Source organism: Artibeus jamaicensis, unplaced genomic scaffold (assembly GCF_021234435.1).
Source record: "Artibeus jamaicensis isolate MK-2021 breed Jamaican fruit bat unplaced genomic scaffold, CSHL_Jam_final scaffold_537, whole genome shotgun sequence".
NCBI lineage: Eukaryota > Metazoa > Chordata > Mammalia > Chiroptera > Phyllostomidae > Artibeus > Artibeus jamaicensis.
In genome coordinates, this window is record NW_026522047.1 from 27,317,733 (window position 1) to 27,331,845 (window position 14,113).

General features: G+C 37.2%; 1 protein-coding gene across 11 annotated transcripts in view; it reads right to left on the minus strand.

The window, feature by feature from the left end:
• RAPGEF2 (Rap guanine nucleotide exchange factor 2) overlaps positions 1 to 14,113 on the minus strand; it is a 220,172-nt gene that overhangs the window by 26,993 nt on the left and 179,066 nt on the right. For all 11 annotated transcript variants that reach the window (XM_037125696.2, XM_037125694.2, XM_037125695.2 and 8 more), the window contains 5 exons: positions 13,748 to 13,925; positions 7,907 to 8,043; positions 6,602 to 6,760; positions 1,295 to 1,447; positions 880 to 1,044 (listed from right to left, as the gene is read on the minus strand). In XM_037125696.2, the coding sequence (XP_036981591.2) occupies positions 880 to 1,044; positions 1,295 to 1,447; positions 6,602 to 6,760; positions 7,907 to 8,043; positions 13,748 to 13,925 (792 nt within the window). The remainder of the gene's footprint in view (positions 1 to 879; positions 1,045 to 1,294; positions 1,448 to 6,601; positions 6,761 to 7,906; positions 8,044 to 13,747; positions 13,926 to 14,113) is intronic.

Genomic DNA, 14,113 nt, shown 5'->3' on the forward strand with positions numbered 1-14,113 from the left:
CACAACAGTCCCAAAAGGATGCTATTCATTTTATAAGGAAATAAGTGAGTGTCAGCAGGGTCAAATGGCACATCAGGTATATACGGCAGAGGCAACACTCAAGTCAAGTTTTTACGGCTGACGACCTCAGCTGACATCTCTTCTGGGCTTGTGACTCTCAGGCCATGAACTGAGGAGCCGTACTGCCTGAACGATCTCTCGAAGGCCACAGAACCGGTGAGTGGCAGGACCAGCACTAGAGCTTGGAGCTTTTCATTCAGTCTCCTGTTCTGGATTTTCCTACCCTGCCTCTCCCAAGTCTGTCTCGTGTAAATCTGACTGCACACAAAAAGGGGACATAAATACAGACTGTGATTAACTCACAAACCTCATGAGACTATGTATGTAGTCTGTCATCCAATCTACCCTTGACACAGCCCTCAAGGGGCAGTTAAGGAGGGTCTGTTGAGAACTACATTTCTGGGACCTACCAGCCAGCAATGGTTGTAATGAGATGCTGCTATGGTGCTAAAATTGTAACTTCTATCTGGTGCACATTGACCATTTACTGAACTCGAGAATGCTGATTCCTATGGAACCCAGCTGTTTGGGGGTTGTGTCTCAACACATTCCCAGTAGAACTAAAATTTAAACATTTGTCCACCAATTTACTAACTTTTGCATTAAAAAAAAAAAAAAGAAAATTTTGTAATGCAAGAACCCAGAAACCTTTAACAAGAACTAACATTTGTATCACTTTTGCTTAAAAAGTACACTCTTTTATTCCATTAAAATAATTTGAACATAATTGGCACAACAAATATACACATATTAAAGTATCTTTAAGTCTATATCTGAATGTTTCGTATTTAGAAGCCAAACTAGAATATATTTTCCAACCTTGTCCCTGAGGCTTGGGTCATTAAACCACTCCAACAACTTTTTGCCCACTTCCATTGGGCTAGAGAGAAAAGTCCTGTAGGTCAACAGGAAGTCTTCTATGAACGTTGGATCCACCACCGAATGCTCTTCCACCAAATGCATTGTTAATCTTTCTGAGGTGCCCTGTAACGATGAAAAGGTTTGCTCACTATTCTGCATAAATAGCATCTATGTGGTACCCTGATTTCAAATCTTCAACATAAGATGAGCTGGGTAGTGATATATCTAATAATTAGTAAGTCTGCTGTGCCTCATACAAAGATGTTTTACAACGGATAACTTTTCAGAGAAATTATGCCTGAAAATGGGGCGGGGAAATTGAAAGGTGTCGTAACTGCTACGACTGAAAAAAACAGAGCCATATCTGTCTTACCTTGATGACGATGTGTCCCTTTCTTGTTCCCGTTCGATCAAGTTCTCGGTGTTCTTTCACCATAACAATTTCTCCTTCCTCCTCCACTTTTTGCATGTTCTTTTCTACTTGGTTGAGAATACGGCAATAATCTTGCTGGGCTATGCAGACAAACTGGAATGAAATATAAGTCACATGTTAATGATAAAGGACTTGCAAGAGATCTAGCATTACTAATAATTCAGTGTTTTAATTATTTAACTCTGACATTTTTCTACATCTTTCTCATACTTCCTAATGAGTGCAGTAATGAACCTTAATCATAATTCTCTACTTTTTAATGTATTTCTTCCTGGATCAAAAAAAGTTTCATTTTTTTAGAGTATTTATATCTTTTTTATATTAAACACCCAAACAATTTTTAAAAATCAGATGATAGAATTAGAGTCCTTTCTCAAGCATCTTCTTTGGCAATTAGAAAACACTGTAGGAGGGAAGTAGAATCTTATGAGGATAGATATTAAAAAACACAGTTGCCATTTAGTGGATTTTAAAAGTTTGAAAAAAATTTTAAGCAACATTTTAAAATTAAGATGGTTTTAATAAAGGATATTAAAATTCCATGGATATGTGGAGTAGATATTAGAAATTTGCTAATTATATTGACAGAAAATTATTTTAGAAAGTCTGTTCCAAAAAAAGGTCCATAGACAAGCCACATACTTATTAACCTCAAGTTATTATTCCTTATAAAAATGGTACTGAGTGGCCCTTGCTCTTAAAGGAAAAACTGACAATAATATACACATCAAGTCATCACTCCTCTGTGCCTCCAAATATAAATAATTTCAGGGCTTGGGGCAAACCACTTAATTACATTTCTTATAGCAGTTTTAAAGAAAGTTAAGCATGAGTTATAGAAATCACTTATTACATAAATTAACCAAAGGCCACTGTTGCCTCCTAATTTTGATTGATTTATTCTTATTTAAGAAATAATTTGGGAATAAAAGCATGGACATTTCTTTTTATGTGAAAAGACAAAAAAAAGAGGAGATGGTTAAATTATAGCATATTTAAAATATGAAACAGCCATCCAAAATCATATTTTCATAGGACATTTAGAGTTCTGGCTTAATGTTCATGATATTATATTAAATATTTATTAGTGGTGAAAAATCAAATATTGTAATATTTATAATGACCTCATCATTAGTATATTGCAGTAACCTTATAGAACTATTTTTTCTTTTTATTTATTTATTATTTATTCTATTACAACTGTCCCAATTTTCCTTCTTTGCCTTCCTTCACCCAGCCCACCCGTTCCCACAGTCAATCCCCACACTTTTATTCACATCCATGGGTCAGAACTCTCCCCATTTATCCTCCAAACCATCCCGTAAGGAAGGGACTACTATTATCTTCATTGTACTGATGAGGACACAGCTGTAACATCAGCGTGCTGATTTGCCCAATGTCTCATAATTACACACTTGCTAATTTTAAGAAACTGTATATGTGTATCAAAATCTTGGAAAGAAATATAACAAAATGTTAATAATGAGAATTATTGTGTCTGAGCAATGCAAATTATAACTACCGTATTTTTTGGACCATAAGATGCACCTAGGTTTTAGAGGAGGAAAATAGAGAAAAAATTTTGAAGCAAAAAAGGTGGTAAAATATTTAACAACATAAATAATATAGCCCCCCCACAGCCAGCCAGGTAAGCTACATTCAGACTATAAGATGTACCCCCCTTTCCTCCCCAAATCTAGGGGGTGCATCTTATAGTCCAAAAAATAGTTTATTTTTATTTGTAGATTTAGTTTTGCTTTAAGAAGTTTACAGATCTAGTGAGAAATTCATAGGTAAAATATAATTTTAACTGGCATAATAAAATCAGTTGAAACTTTTTAGATTATACACACAATTGTTTTGTACTTTCAGAGAGCTATTAACACATAAAAGTGTAGTTATGGTCTTGGCACTCAGATATAAATTAACAACCAAACAAGATTTTGCTTATAAAAAGGCCATTGACAGTTTATGTCACAATGGGTTTTTTTTTGGGGGGGTACATGACATCACAATTTATATTTAGAATAAAAATAATCAAGAATAAAAGAATGAAATAAAATTAAACTTTAATTGTAATGCAGAATAGTCAACTTTCATTTTATCTATGCAACTGCTTTCTCCTCTGTAACTACTTCATAAATTCTAAGCATCAACACCCATGATATCAAGCAAAGGTGAGTCTAATAGATTTACCTTATGAGGTTAGATCTATTTACATTGGTGCACTGTGGTCTGTAAGGGAAATTCATACCTGACTGTTCCCACACTGAAGGGTATAGGGGTGGGCTAAGAAATGCCTGGGGTGTCTGTGGCAGGCCTAAGGCATAGGCAGTAGAGAAGAAAGAAAGGACCTAGAGAGAAGAAAAAGAAAGAAAAAGAGGGAAAAAGAAAAGGAAGAGGTGCATGTGTGGAATGGAAAACCGTTACCAGTCACATGGTACCATAAGGATGGTCTACATCACCTAGCCCTGCCTCCATCCTCCAACCCCAAGAGCATGAGAACACACTGAAAAGACAGCACTCGAAGAGGAGCATGCAGAGAAGGGATCCAATAAACCAAAATAAATGTTAAATTTAATCCACTCACTACTGCATCCTTAGGCTTAACATAAGCGCAACTAGATATAACATAACCCAATGTTAGTTTTCAGAATCCACTGAAATGTAAGAAAACGAGATCCGATCCTAAGCAAACTTGCTTCTTCTTGGCAAAGAGAACACCGCTTTTGTTCATATCCTTCAATACCTGCCGAGTGCCTACGATGTGCTCAGTAGAACGATAGCAACGTATGAAGGGCATTTTATGGATGAATGAAAATATGATTCTCACTGTTCTTTACTTCTCCCAACAAGAGGATCATCTGACATTTGTATTCTCTGACAGATTTGTCACATTTTAATAGAAATACATGAATGCACCATTTCAAGCAAGCATTTACATCAAATGGTCTAACTTCATTCTCCATCCTTGTCCGGCCTGACAGATGGGTTTGTGAAAGTACAGGAGTGATTCCTGAAACTCCTGCTTGAACATGTTCCTTTTACAGTGGCTCGGCATGAAGTGGAAAGGAAGAAAGAGACTTGCTCTTTGTATATCTGTGAACCTCAATGAGGAGCTATAGGAGTCTAGGTGTCTTAACCAGAGTTTTCTTCTGGCCCGTACCCTGCTGACTGTCACTCCAGGTTTCCTACCAATTCCTCATCCAGTAAATAGGTGACACATTCTTCCCTAACAAATACCTCCTCTTCCTTTCCCGGACTCACAGATAAATATTTAATGTTACCGGGTACATCTGACATTACTTAAGCACTCTGTAATATTCAATCACATTACACTTTGATCAATTATTCTAAAACATTTCTGTGCCTCTTATATCATTTCTGTCCCATGATTACAGAATTCTAACCAAAGGGTTGGCCAATTGAAGGGTGTTAATGTAATGCCTGAATTCTCGGAAAGAAAATAACTCTACTTGACTTTTAATGGCAGACACTCGGAGTCAAATGCTCTAGCAATGTGGACATGTAGAATGGTTCAGGAAGGAACAGATTACAGATAATAGGATGAGAAGCACTTAAAATTTTCTAGTTTGCTTTGACTCAGTTTGGTTTTGTTCTTTTTGAGGTGTTTCCGGAGCGGAAATATCACTTATGATCGTGTTTCCATGCACATTTCCAGGCCAAATAAAGACTTCAGGATTTACCTATAGTTTTGTTTTCCTGTATTATTCAAAATAACCGAGAGTTGACTATATTTAGAATGCTTTTCTGCCATTACACATTCAAAACACTGAATTCATAGCCATTTTTTCCTCTACAGCACTCACTGAAAGAATTTTTTGGCAACATTATTTTGATTCCCTTGGTAAATGGTTTTATTTATAGCCATGGTCATTTTTCCTTTTAGTGGTAAAAAGCTTAAAATGAATGCTTAATAAATACTGTTTAACATTTATCAGACCCTATAAAAATTCAATGATGCTCTTTGGAGAATCAAGTATATTCAGATGTATTTCAGACTACAGACTAATAAATACATCGAGGATTTAACACTAATTTATCAAAGTTAAATATTCTGTTTTATTTATATTAAAATATTTTACCTTTCAAAGAAACTTTTAAGAAGACAAATTATAAACCATAACAAAAGCATCTTAAACTTACTTCTTATTAACATAGATGTTACCAGTTATATTAGTCTAATTAAACTTCACATCTGACCTTCGTATTTTCTCTAGACTTTAATTAAATGCTTTTAAATAATGAATATACCATAATATTAGCACTGATATTTCAAGTATTTTCTTTATATTAGCAATTTTTTTTACCAGCAAGTTTTCCTACTGATTCATACTAAGATTAATTTTCATAACTTCTAAACTTTCTTATCTTGTACTTAAATAAGAACACTGCACAATAGTAGCAGATCATCTTTCTTTTTTTAAAAGATTTTATTTATTTATTTTTTGACAGAGGGGAAGGGAGGGAGAAAGAGACAGAGAGAAACATCAATGTGTGGTTGCCTCTCACACACTCCTTCCTGGGGGCCTGGCCCGCAACCCAGGCATGTGCCCTGACTGGGAATCAAACCTGCAAGCCTTTGGTTCACAAGCTGGCACTCAGTCCACTGCTGAGCCACACTAGCCAGGGCAATCTTTAGTACTCTACTTGTAATTTCTTTTTTTATAAAGATTGTATTTATTTATTTTTAGAGAGAGGAGAAGGGAGGAAAAAGAGAGGGAGAGAAATATCAATGTTCGAGAGAAACACTGATCAGTTGCCTTTGGCATGTGCCCCAAACAAAGGCTGGGCTTGCGACCCAGGTGCATGCACTGACTGGGAATGAAGCCGGTGGGATTTTGCTTTGTGGGGTGGTGCTCAACCAACTGAGCCTCGCTGGTTGAAGCATAATTTTTTTTGATAATGGGAGTTTTACTCCCTTATATTTTGATGAAATTTTAAATAACTATATTTATAGAATACTTTTTGAAATGAAAGGTATTTATAGAACATTAAGTTTTGTATAGTTCAAATAACTTGAAGGGAAATTTATTTTTTAATTTCCTGGGGTGTGGTAACATTAAAGTACTAAAAACACTAAAAGTAATATTCTACTTTAAAATATTACTTATACATTTAAAAGATGACCTATTTATACAGATAGAAAAATCTTACCACAACCACACATTCATGTTCTTTATTAAACATACTTAAAATGAACATTTTTTTAATGATATTTTATACCTGGCAGTCATCCACCTTTGTCCTCATGACTCCTTTCATGTACTCTTTGTCCATGGTGGGAGAGACACCAAAACTATTTCCCATACAGAGTATTTCTGCTTTTCCATCTGGATAAGTCACTTCTACAGAACCATTCAGAATCACTGACCAGGAATCCAGCTAATTCAAAAAAAGAAAACAAAGATGAAGACAAAGCAGAAAATAACATCACAACCATGCAGCAGTGAATGCTAGAATGGTCCCTACAAATGATTTGTAGACCTTTCATTCTAAATTGGAAGAAATAGATAAAGTTAACTCATTATCAAGTTCACAGAACCAGGAAGAACACACAGCCATACATATGTGTGGGCGCCACTAGCCCCCTTGGCAAAGCCTGGGGGTCAGGCCGGCATAGCTACTGCTCGTGGAGACGTGACCGTAAGCCCCCCTTGGCAAAGCCGGGGGGCCAGGGTCAGCTGGCAAGGCCGCGGCCCGTGGCACAGTTCCTCTCCACCTTGCTTGGCTCCCTGCCTGGAACCTGCTGTGGCTAGACAATAGGTCTCCCAAGAAAGCTAGACAGCCTGTTTCCTGTAGAAGGGTAGGTCATGCACCGGTGCTTGATAAACAGGGATGTTTTGATAGCACCCTGTGTTCCCCTGTTGTTCCGTGGAGTAGCTTTGCAGAAAGGACAAAGAAACTGGCTTGGGTGCAGCCCCTCCTCCTTATTCCCCATAATTGTAATAAAAGCCTTGAATAAACGGAGTTCGGGGCTCAGCGGGATGCTGAGACCTCTCCAACCTGACTCCCTGCGTCCTTAACTCATTTCCGCCCCCTCCCCTCTCCTGACGAGGCTGGTCCGCGGCACATATGTCTATATATTTTCATATCTAGCACAGGGTACACGTCATTCCACTCTCTTAACATGGCTTTTGAAACTCTCCTCTAAAATGACATAAAGGAAAACAACCTCTTCTGTTCCTTAAAAACATATGTAGTGAAGAAGAAAAAATAATCATTACTGCCTCAGTAGGAACATCAGTTTCTTCTAACAAAAAACACTATACTATGAACATTTAAATTAAAAAACATGTAAAGTTAACACAAAATATCTCTATTAATGTCTTTCAAAAATTTTAAGTAATTGAAAAGAAAATGTGGATTTGGAATACTCTGACATAATATGGAGTGTATCATAATTCTTGACCTACTCAAATCTGTCTATTGTTTTTTAAGGGGAAAAAGTAAGAATTGGGTTTTTGTTCATTTGCTGTGTCAACAGAACCTTAAACAGCAACTTTCTAGGTGGCGGAAATATCTACCAACCTCTTCGCCATCATTTAACACTATGGTCCCCGCTCTTTCCACCACTGCAAATACCATCACGGCACATAGTTCCCGTCTCACTGACATGGTCATATTGGCAAAGGCAGGCAACTGGTGCATAAATTCCAAAAGTTGTTCTGAAAAACAAGCATATTCAGTGTAAAGATCACAACTTGTTAAAAAAATAGGCAATCAAAAAGAATGCTCTCAGGTTCTTTATTTGAAATGTACTAACAATTCAACCCACTGAAAAATACAATTACTTGAAGTATCTTCAGTATAAGTTGGATTTTTCACAGGTCTACAAAGAGTTCTGTCATTATGGAAATGGTGACAGAACTTGTTGTTTCAGGAGCAATAGTGTACACTGTTACTCAAATTCTAATGGAAATGAATATATTAAATAATCTTCAAATGGGAAGTTTCTTTTTTAAAAGAATATTTATTTATTTATTTGTTTGTTTATTTATTTATTTATTTATTTATTTTTAGAGAGAGAGGACGGGAAGGAGAAAGAGTGGGAGAGAAACATCAATGTGTGGTTGCCTCTCATGTGTCCCCTACTGGGGACCTGGACTGCAACCCAGGCATGTGCCCTGACTGTGAATCAAACCAGCGACCCTTTGCTTCACAGGCCCTTGCTCAATCCACTGAGCTACACCAGCCAGGGCCAAATGGGAAATTTCTATTGAAAGTGAGCTGTGATCTTACTGAGGTATATTAAGGTATGAAATCATAGGCTGAAATGAAAGTGCTCTGAGAATTCTCAAAAAGTCATTCCAGTCCATTCCAGTTCAATTCCATGATTTAGAAACCAAGAATTAACTTTCAATGAATAAGACAAATGAATTAAAATGCTATATTGCACAACAGATGCAAATGACAACTGACATATTATTTATGATCTCACAGATTGGCACAAAAGAAAGACAAGCCTGGTCACTCTACTGGCAATGCTGTAGAGAAGCACTTACACTGTGACTGAACTTGAGCTGTTGACAGGGTGGATGACTTCACAGTCTCTTCAAGTCCGGTGGTCTCTAGTTTTAATTTTCTCTATTATTAGAGAGCTTTACTAATTACTCACTCTATTCTTCCCTCGCTCTTCATCATGGCCCTTTGAGGTGCACGCTTTCTTTTCCATTAGAGGGAGGGAATCAGGCTCCAAGTCATATAATTAGGAGGTGGCAGTGACATGATGCAGCACTGTCTGCCTCCAAAGCTCATGCTGGACATTACAGGTAGTGATGGACAGCACACGGTACATGTCAGACACCCTTTGAATACTTACTAGTGACATTATTTTGGGAAAGTTGGTTAATTCCCTTGAGGCACGGTTTTTCTCACTCTTAAAAAGTAATATACTTAGCTTTATCGGACACTTGCGAGGATCAAATGCAGTTCAGATGATAAGTCCTTAGCACAGAGTAAATATTTAATAAATGAGAACTACTACTTTATTGTCTTTATTACTACATTCCTATCTTTCAAACTTTTAACTAAGTGAAAATTCCACTTATTTTTCCTGTCACCACATAATGAAACTCTCCCTACGCACACTCCTGCTAGCTATTAACATTTATGACAAATTTTATGTTGTTGTAGTTTGTTAATTGCAAAAACAATGTAGAACAGAAAAACATGTTTGATATAGGAGTGTATAGTACACATACATAAGAATGTATATGACATTTCCAGAAGGTCAGACTGGGTGATTTTCTCTGGTCCAGCTGGGTAATGTCTGCTCTGACCAGACCCTACATCATCCTTCCTGAATAAGACTTTTCATGACACAAGGTGGCTTCGGTTGTCAGGAGAATAACAATGACAGGTGGTGTCCAGGGACTCTGTCCAACAGGACAGTGTTCTTCAACCCGACCCCAACTAATGTGTTAGGAATTCAATTCACTACTGCAACCAGCATTAAAAAATAAATAAATAGAAAGAGTATCAAAGCACATCACTTATGGGAAGAATGAGTCCTAAGGGTACGTTTGTATTATACTGTACAATAGATTTATTACTGGGGATAGCAATAAAGCAATTTTGAAACCACTGTAAGAGGTGACTCAAATCTATTACATACAGGAGGAAGGAATTACTGTTTTACAAATGCGCTGACCTTCAATTTGAAACATAAAGGCAAAGTCATGGTCCCCTGACTAGCACATCACAGCTCTCCTGTTTCCAGCCTGTTTTCTTCAGCTCTCACTCCCCCAACCTCTCATCATAAGGTATTAAAATGTTCCCTATAGACCATACACTTTACTCTTTTTCTTCCCTAGCAATAGCCAAGCTTCTTTGAATGAGCAAAGATTCATGGTCTTAAAACACATGAGTCTGGAAGTTGTCAGAAGTATTTCAATTTTACATAATGCTTGGACAATAATAAATGTCAAACTACTAACAAAAATGATTGAACAATGTGAAGTATATGAACAGGAAGTATAAAATATATTTACTAATACATGATATAATGATTTGAAGTGCCTCACAGAGATGTTTTTCTTGCTTTTTGCCAGATTCCTACCCCATGAAGTAGGTCATAAAATTACCTGGTGATACATGAGTAGTGACCAACATTAAAAAAAAAATACAAAAGCATGGAAAATACTTGTGTATCACATATAATGAGGATAAATAATAAAGGAGAAAGAAAATGTCTATAATTCCTCAGTCTCAGTTGAAAAACTAAAAATAAATAAACGGTTAACCAGATGGCATCTAAGAGTTTTTAAGATTCTCAAAGATTCATTAAAGCATCACTGGTTTTGTGATAAGTTCTGTCCTACTACTTACTACACTGGAGGTTCAGTACAATTAAAAAAGAATTCCTATCACCAATACTTATTTTTTAAAGATATAAAATGGAAGCATGTGGCATTCAGAACTCAACATAAACTCTGATAATGCTACAGGGCTCTTAGAGAGTTACAGGGATTAGAGCGGTCAAGAATTCAGAGCTTGGAACCGGTAATAAGGTAGTTCCCAGGACATATGAAAAGAAAAAGCCATGGGTGGGAGAAGCAGACCTTTTTACTTCCCTACGGTTTAGAGGAATCTATTACAATAACACATTAAAGTGACCTGTCTTACTCTGTTTGCACAGGCATATCGCTGTTTTTGAAAAATATTAGCCATTTTAAAAAGCTTTTTTCCCAGTAAATGTGACATAATGGAAAATCAAATAATCAACGCATAGACCAGAAACTGCAGTCAATTCAGACAATTAGCTTGCCCTATTGGGTTTTGTTTAATTTTATGTAAGAAATAATAGTAATATGTTTTTTTTAATCTATGGAGATTGTTGGTGATATTTGAAAGGGGAAAAAAGAAGTTCTTTAAAAGGGATCAACATGGTTCTCTACCTCAATGTGTCAAGGCCTCAAAACAAAAAAGTAAATGAACAGCCATTCAATCATTGGCTACCTACAAATGATCAGCTGGAGACCAAAAATGAGTAAGTCCCTTCCCTCAAAGTAATGAAACAAAGGCACACCTAGGAATCTAGGGAGCACCCACCCAAAGCAATTCCATTCGGTTCCATTTTTTCCCACCCAAATCACACACCATCCTCTCTGTTGTGTGTAAGTGTAGAGGATCGTGGTTAGAAAGAGGAATTCAAGAAAACATCATACAGATGTTTGTAGTGCATGGGAAAGAGGTCTGTTTTAACCAAATACTGGAGGGTGCGTTAGGTTTAACGAGAGTAATGGCAAAAGGAAGGGCTAGAGAGTTCTCGCCTGTTTTATTTTGAGGAGATAGAATACAAGGTCTAGGATCTCCTGTAGACCAAACAACACTATCAGGCCTTATCTTTAATGATAATGGTTTATAGTTTTAAATAAAAGTATATTTGAATCAGAATCATTGCTGCTTGTAAGAGAATCGGTGTTCAAGGAAATGGTCTGCACTGTAGAGACTGCACTGACAAGCACGTTAAAGAAAAAAGTGAGCTCTGCATCATTTTGTAGGGATCAGCACAGTTCTTGCTTTCCAGAAATGTTAGGAGAGAAACCTCAGGTACAAAGTGAAAGTCTTACATTTTTAGGAATGATTATCATCATTTTCTTCTGTAACTAGACTAAAATGAACACAATCAAAAGAGAAGATATATTGGCTCACAAAAGGATAACTTCCACATCAATCTGTTCATAAGCAGTGTTCAATCTTATTTAAAAAATGTTATGAGCAAGGAGTCTGGATTAAAATGGCAATTGAACACACTTCAATTTCATTCTCTCTTTAAAGTGACAATAAAGAGATTTTTAAAAAGAAATTGGCAAAGACAAAGAGAACATGAGAGTGAAATGCAATTTTAGACACTGGATTTCAGATGACTGTGCAGTATCAAAGAAAGCGAAACCCTATGTTTTCAGGAGGTGAAACAATTTGCACTGCAGAACCCTCCAGAGACTTAGGAACTACCCGCAACTTTGGAATGAGAAGTAGTGGAGATAGAGAAAGAAATGGGCTAAAATAAAGAGGAACTAGAGATGTGTACTTGAGAAGCAGTTAAATCCCTTACTCCAGCAGAGATCTAGAGAACAGTTATCCAGAAAAGGTCAATGCCAAAGCAATTCTGTACTAGAGGCCATAGGCACAACTGGCTCCTCCTTCTCACGCCATTCAGTTTGAGCCCTTTAAAGGGGAATTACTAAAAAAGGCTCCTGTTCACTCTACTCCCCAACCTCCAACACCCGCAATCCCACTTGTTTCTTTAGACTGCAATAGAGTAAGGACCTATCTGCCTTCCTCTCCACTGAGATGTGAGGACCTACAAAAATGCTCAGCACCTACACAGAAGGTGCTCGATCTAATTTTTGAACGATTATCATCACATGAAATGCATCCGTAAACAGCTAGCAATTCCTCTAAATGGCTTTCTTATATTTTAATATCTAATCCCAAGTTTTGCTTTTTCGTCTCTGACTTCCTACCACACTTACACGTATATAGCTTAAACGATAAAAGCTTTTCTTCACACGTTTGTCTCCCTCAAACACACATGCAACATAATTATGTCCATAATGTCCTATAACCAATCTCAACAGGTTCGAGTCCTTGAATTTCTCTTCAAATACACAGCAGCTCCAAATGAGCTGGGAGAATGGTAGAATGGATCGTTTGGGCTCAGGTAAGTGTGGTTACAGATTCTGGACCTGTGGTGGAGAGAAGACTCTACCGAGATGCTCTCACTTGCAGTACACTGAGGAGGCCAGGGTGCAGAAGGCACATGCAAACAGTCATTATTACCCAGTCAGGTGTTGCTCTGATGGGAAAGGTGGGTAAGGGAAACTCAAGGAAAGGGAAAGTGGATATAAAGCCACTTAGCTTTTTAACCTTAGGGTGCACTTAAAAAAGACTCAACTTCCACAGCTCTTGGGCTGTTTACTTGACATTCTGCTTTCCCCTTCCATTCACAGTCTCATCTTCACGTTGAAGGAGAGCAGAAGCAAAGTCATCTACATGTCAGTTTTACCAACTGCCGTGTGTGATGCTTACACACAGAAAACATGAGCTTAACAGGAATAGTGCTCTCAAGAAAATTAATTGACGTAATATTGTATAGAAGACTACTTTTAATTCTTTTGTTATAAAATAAGCTAAGAAAAGGCTCATGTGAAAATGTTATTTATTAGAAATTTTTATCCATAGACTTGATACTGACTAGGTAAAATTGATAAAAATTTTTTCCAGCAAATGCTGTTATTTATACAGGGGAAATTTATAAATTTATGCTTTTAAAGCCTGCCATTCCTGGGCTCTATTATTGTATCAGGACATTTTACTTCTAAATACTTCGAGTTGCCCTTGGGTGCACTTCTCACCCACACTCACCAATGTCATCATCTGTCCTGTCAATCGGGTCCTTCTCCAGGCAGTCCCGCACAATGTCCCTGCTCATCAGAGGGTCCGATGCCCTCTCGATGTCTTCTTCGTCATCGTCGTCCTCAGAATCCACTGCTGTCTCTGGCAACCCACTCAGGTCCATATCACCAGCCTCACTTTCTGTGGCCTTAAAACAGACCAAAAAAATTTTAATTGAATGTATTGGGATGACATTGGTTAATAAAATTATGTAGGTTTTAGGTGTACAATTCTACATACATCATCTGTATTTTGTAACGCGTGCTTACCACCCAAGTCAAGTCTCCTTCCGTCATCAGGTACACCTCTTTATCCTCTTCTACCTCCCCTTCCCCA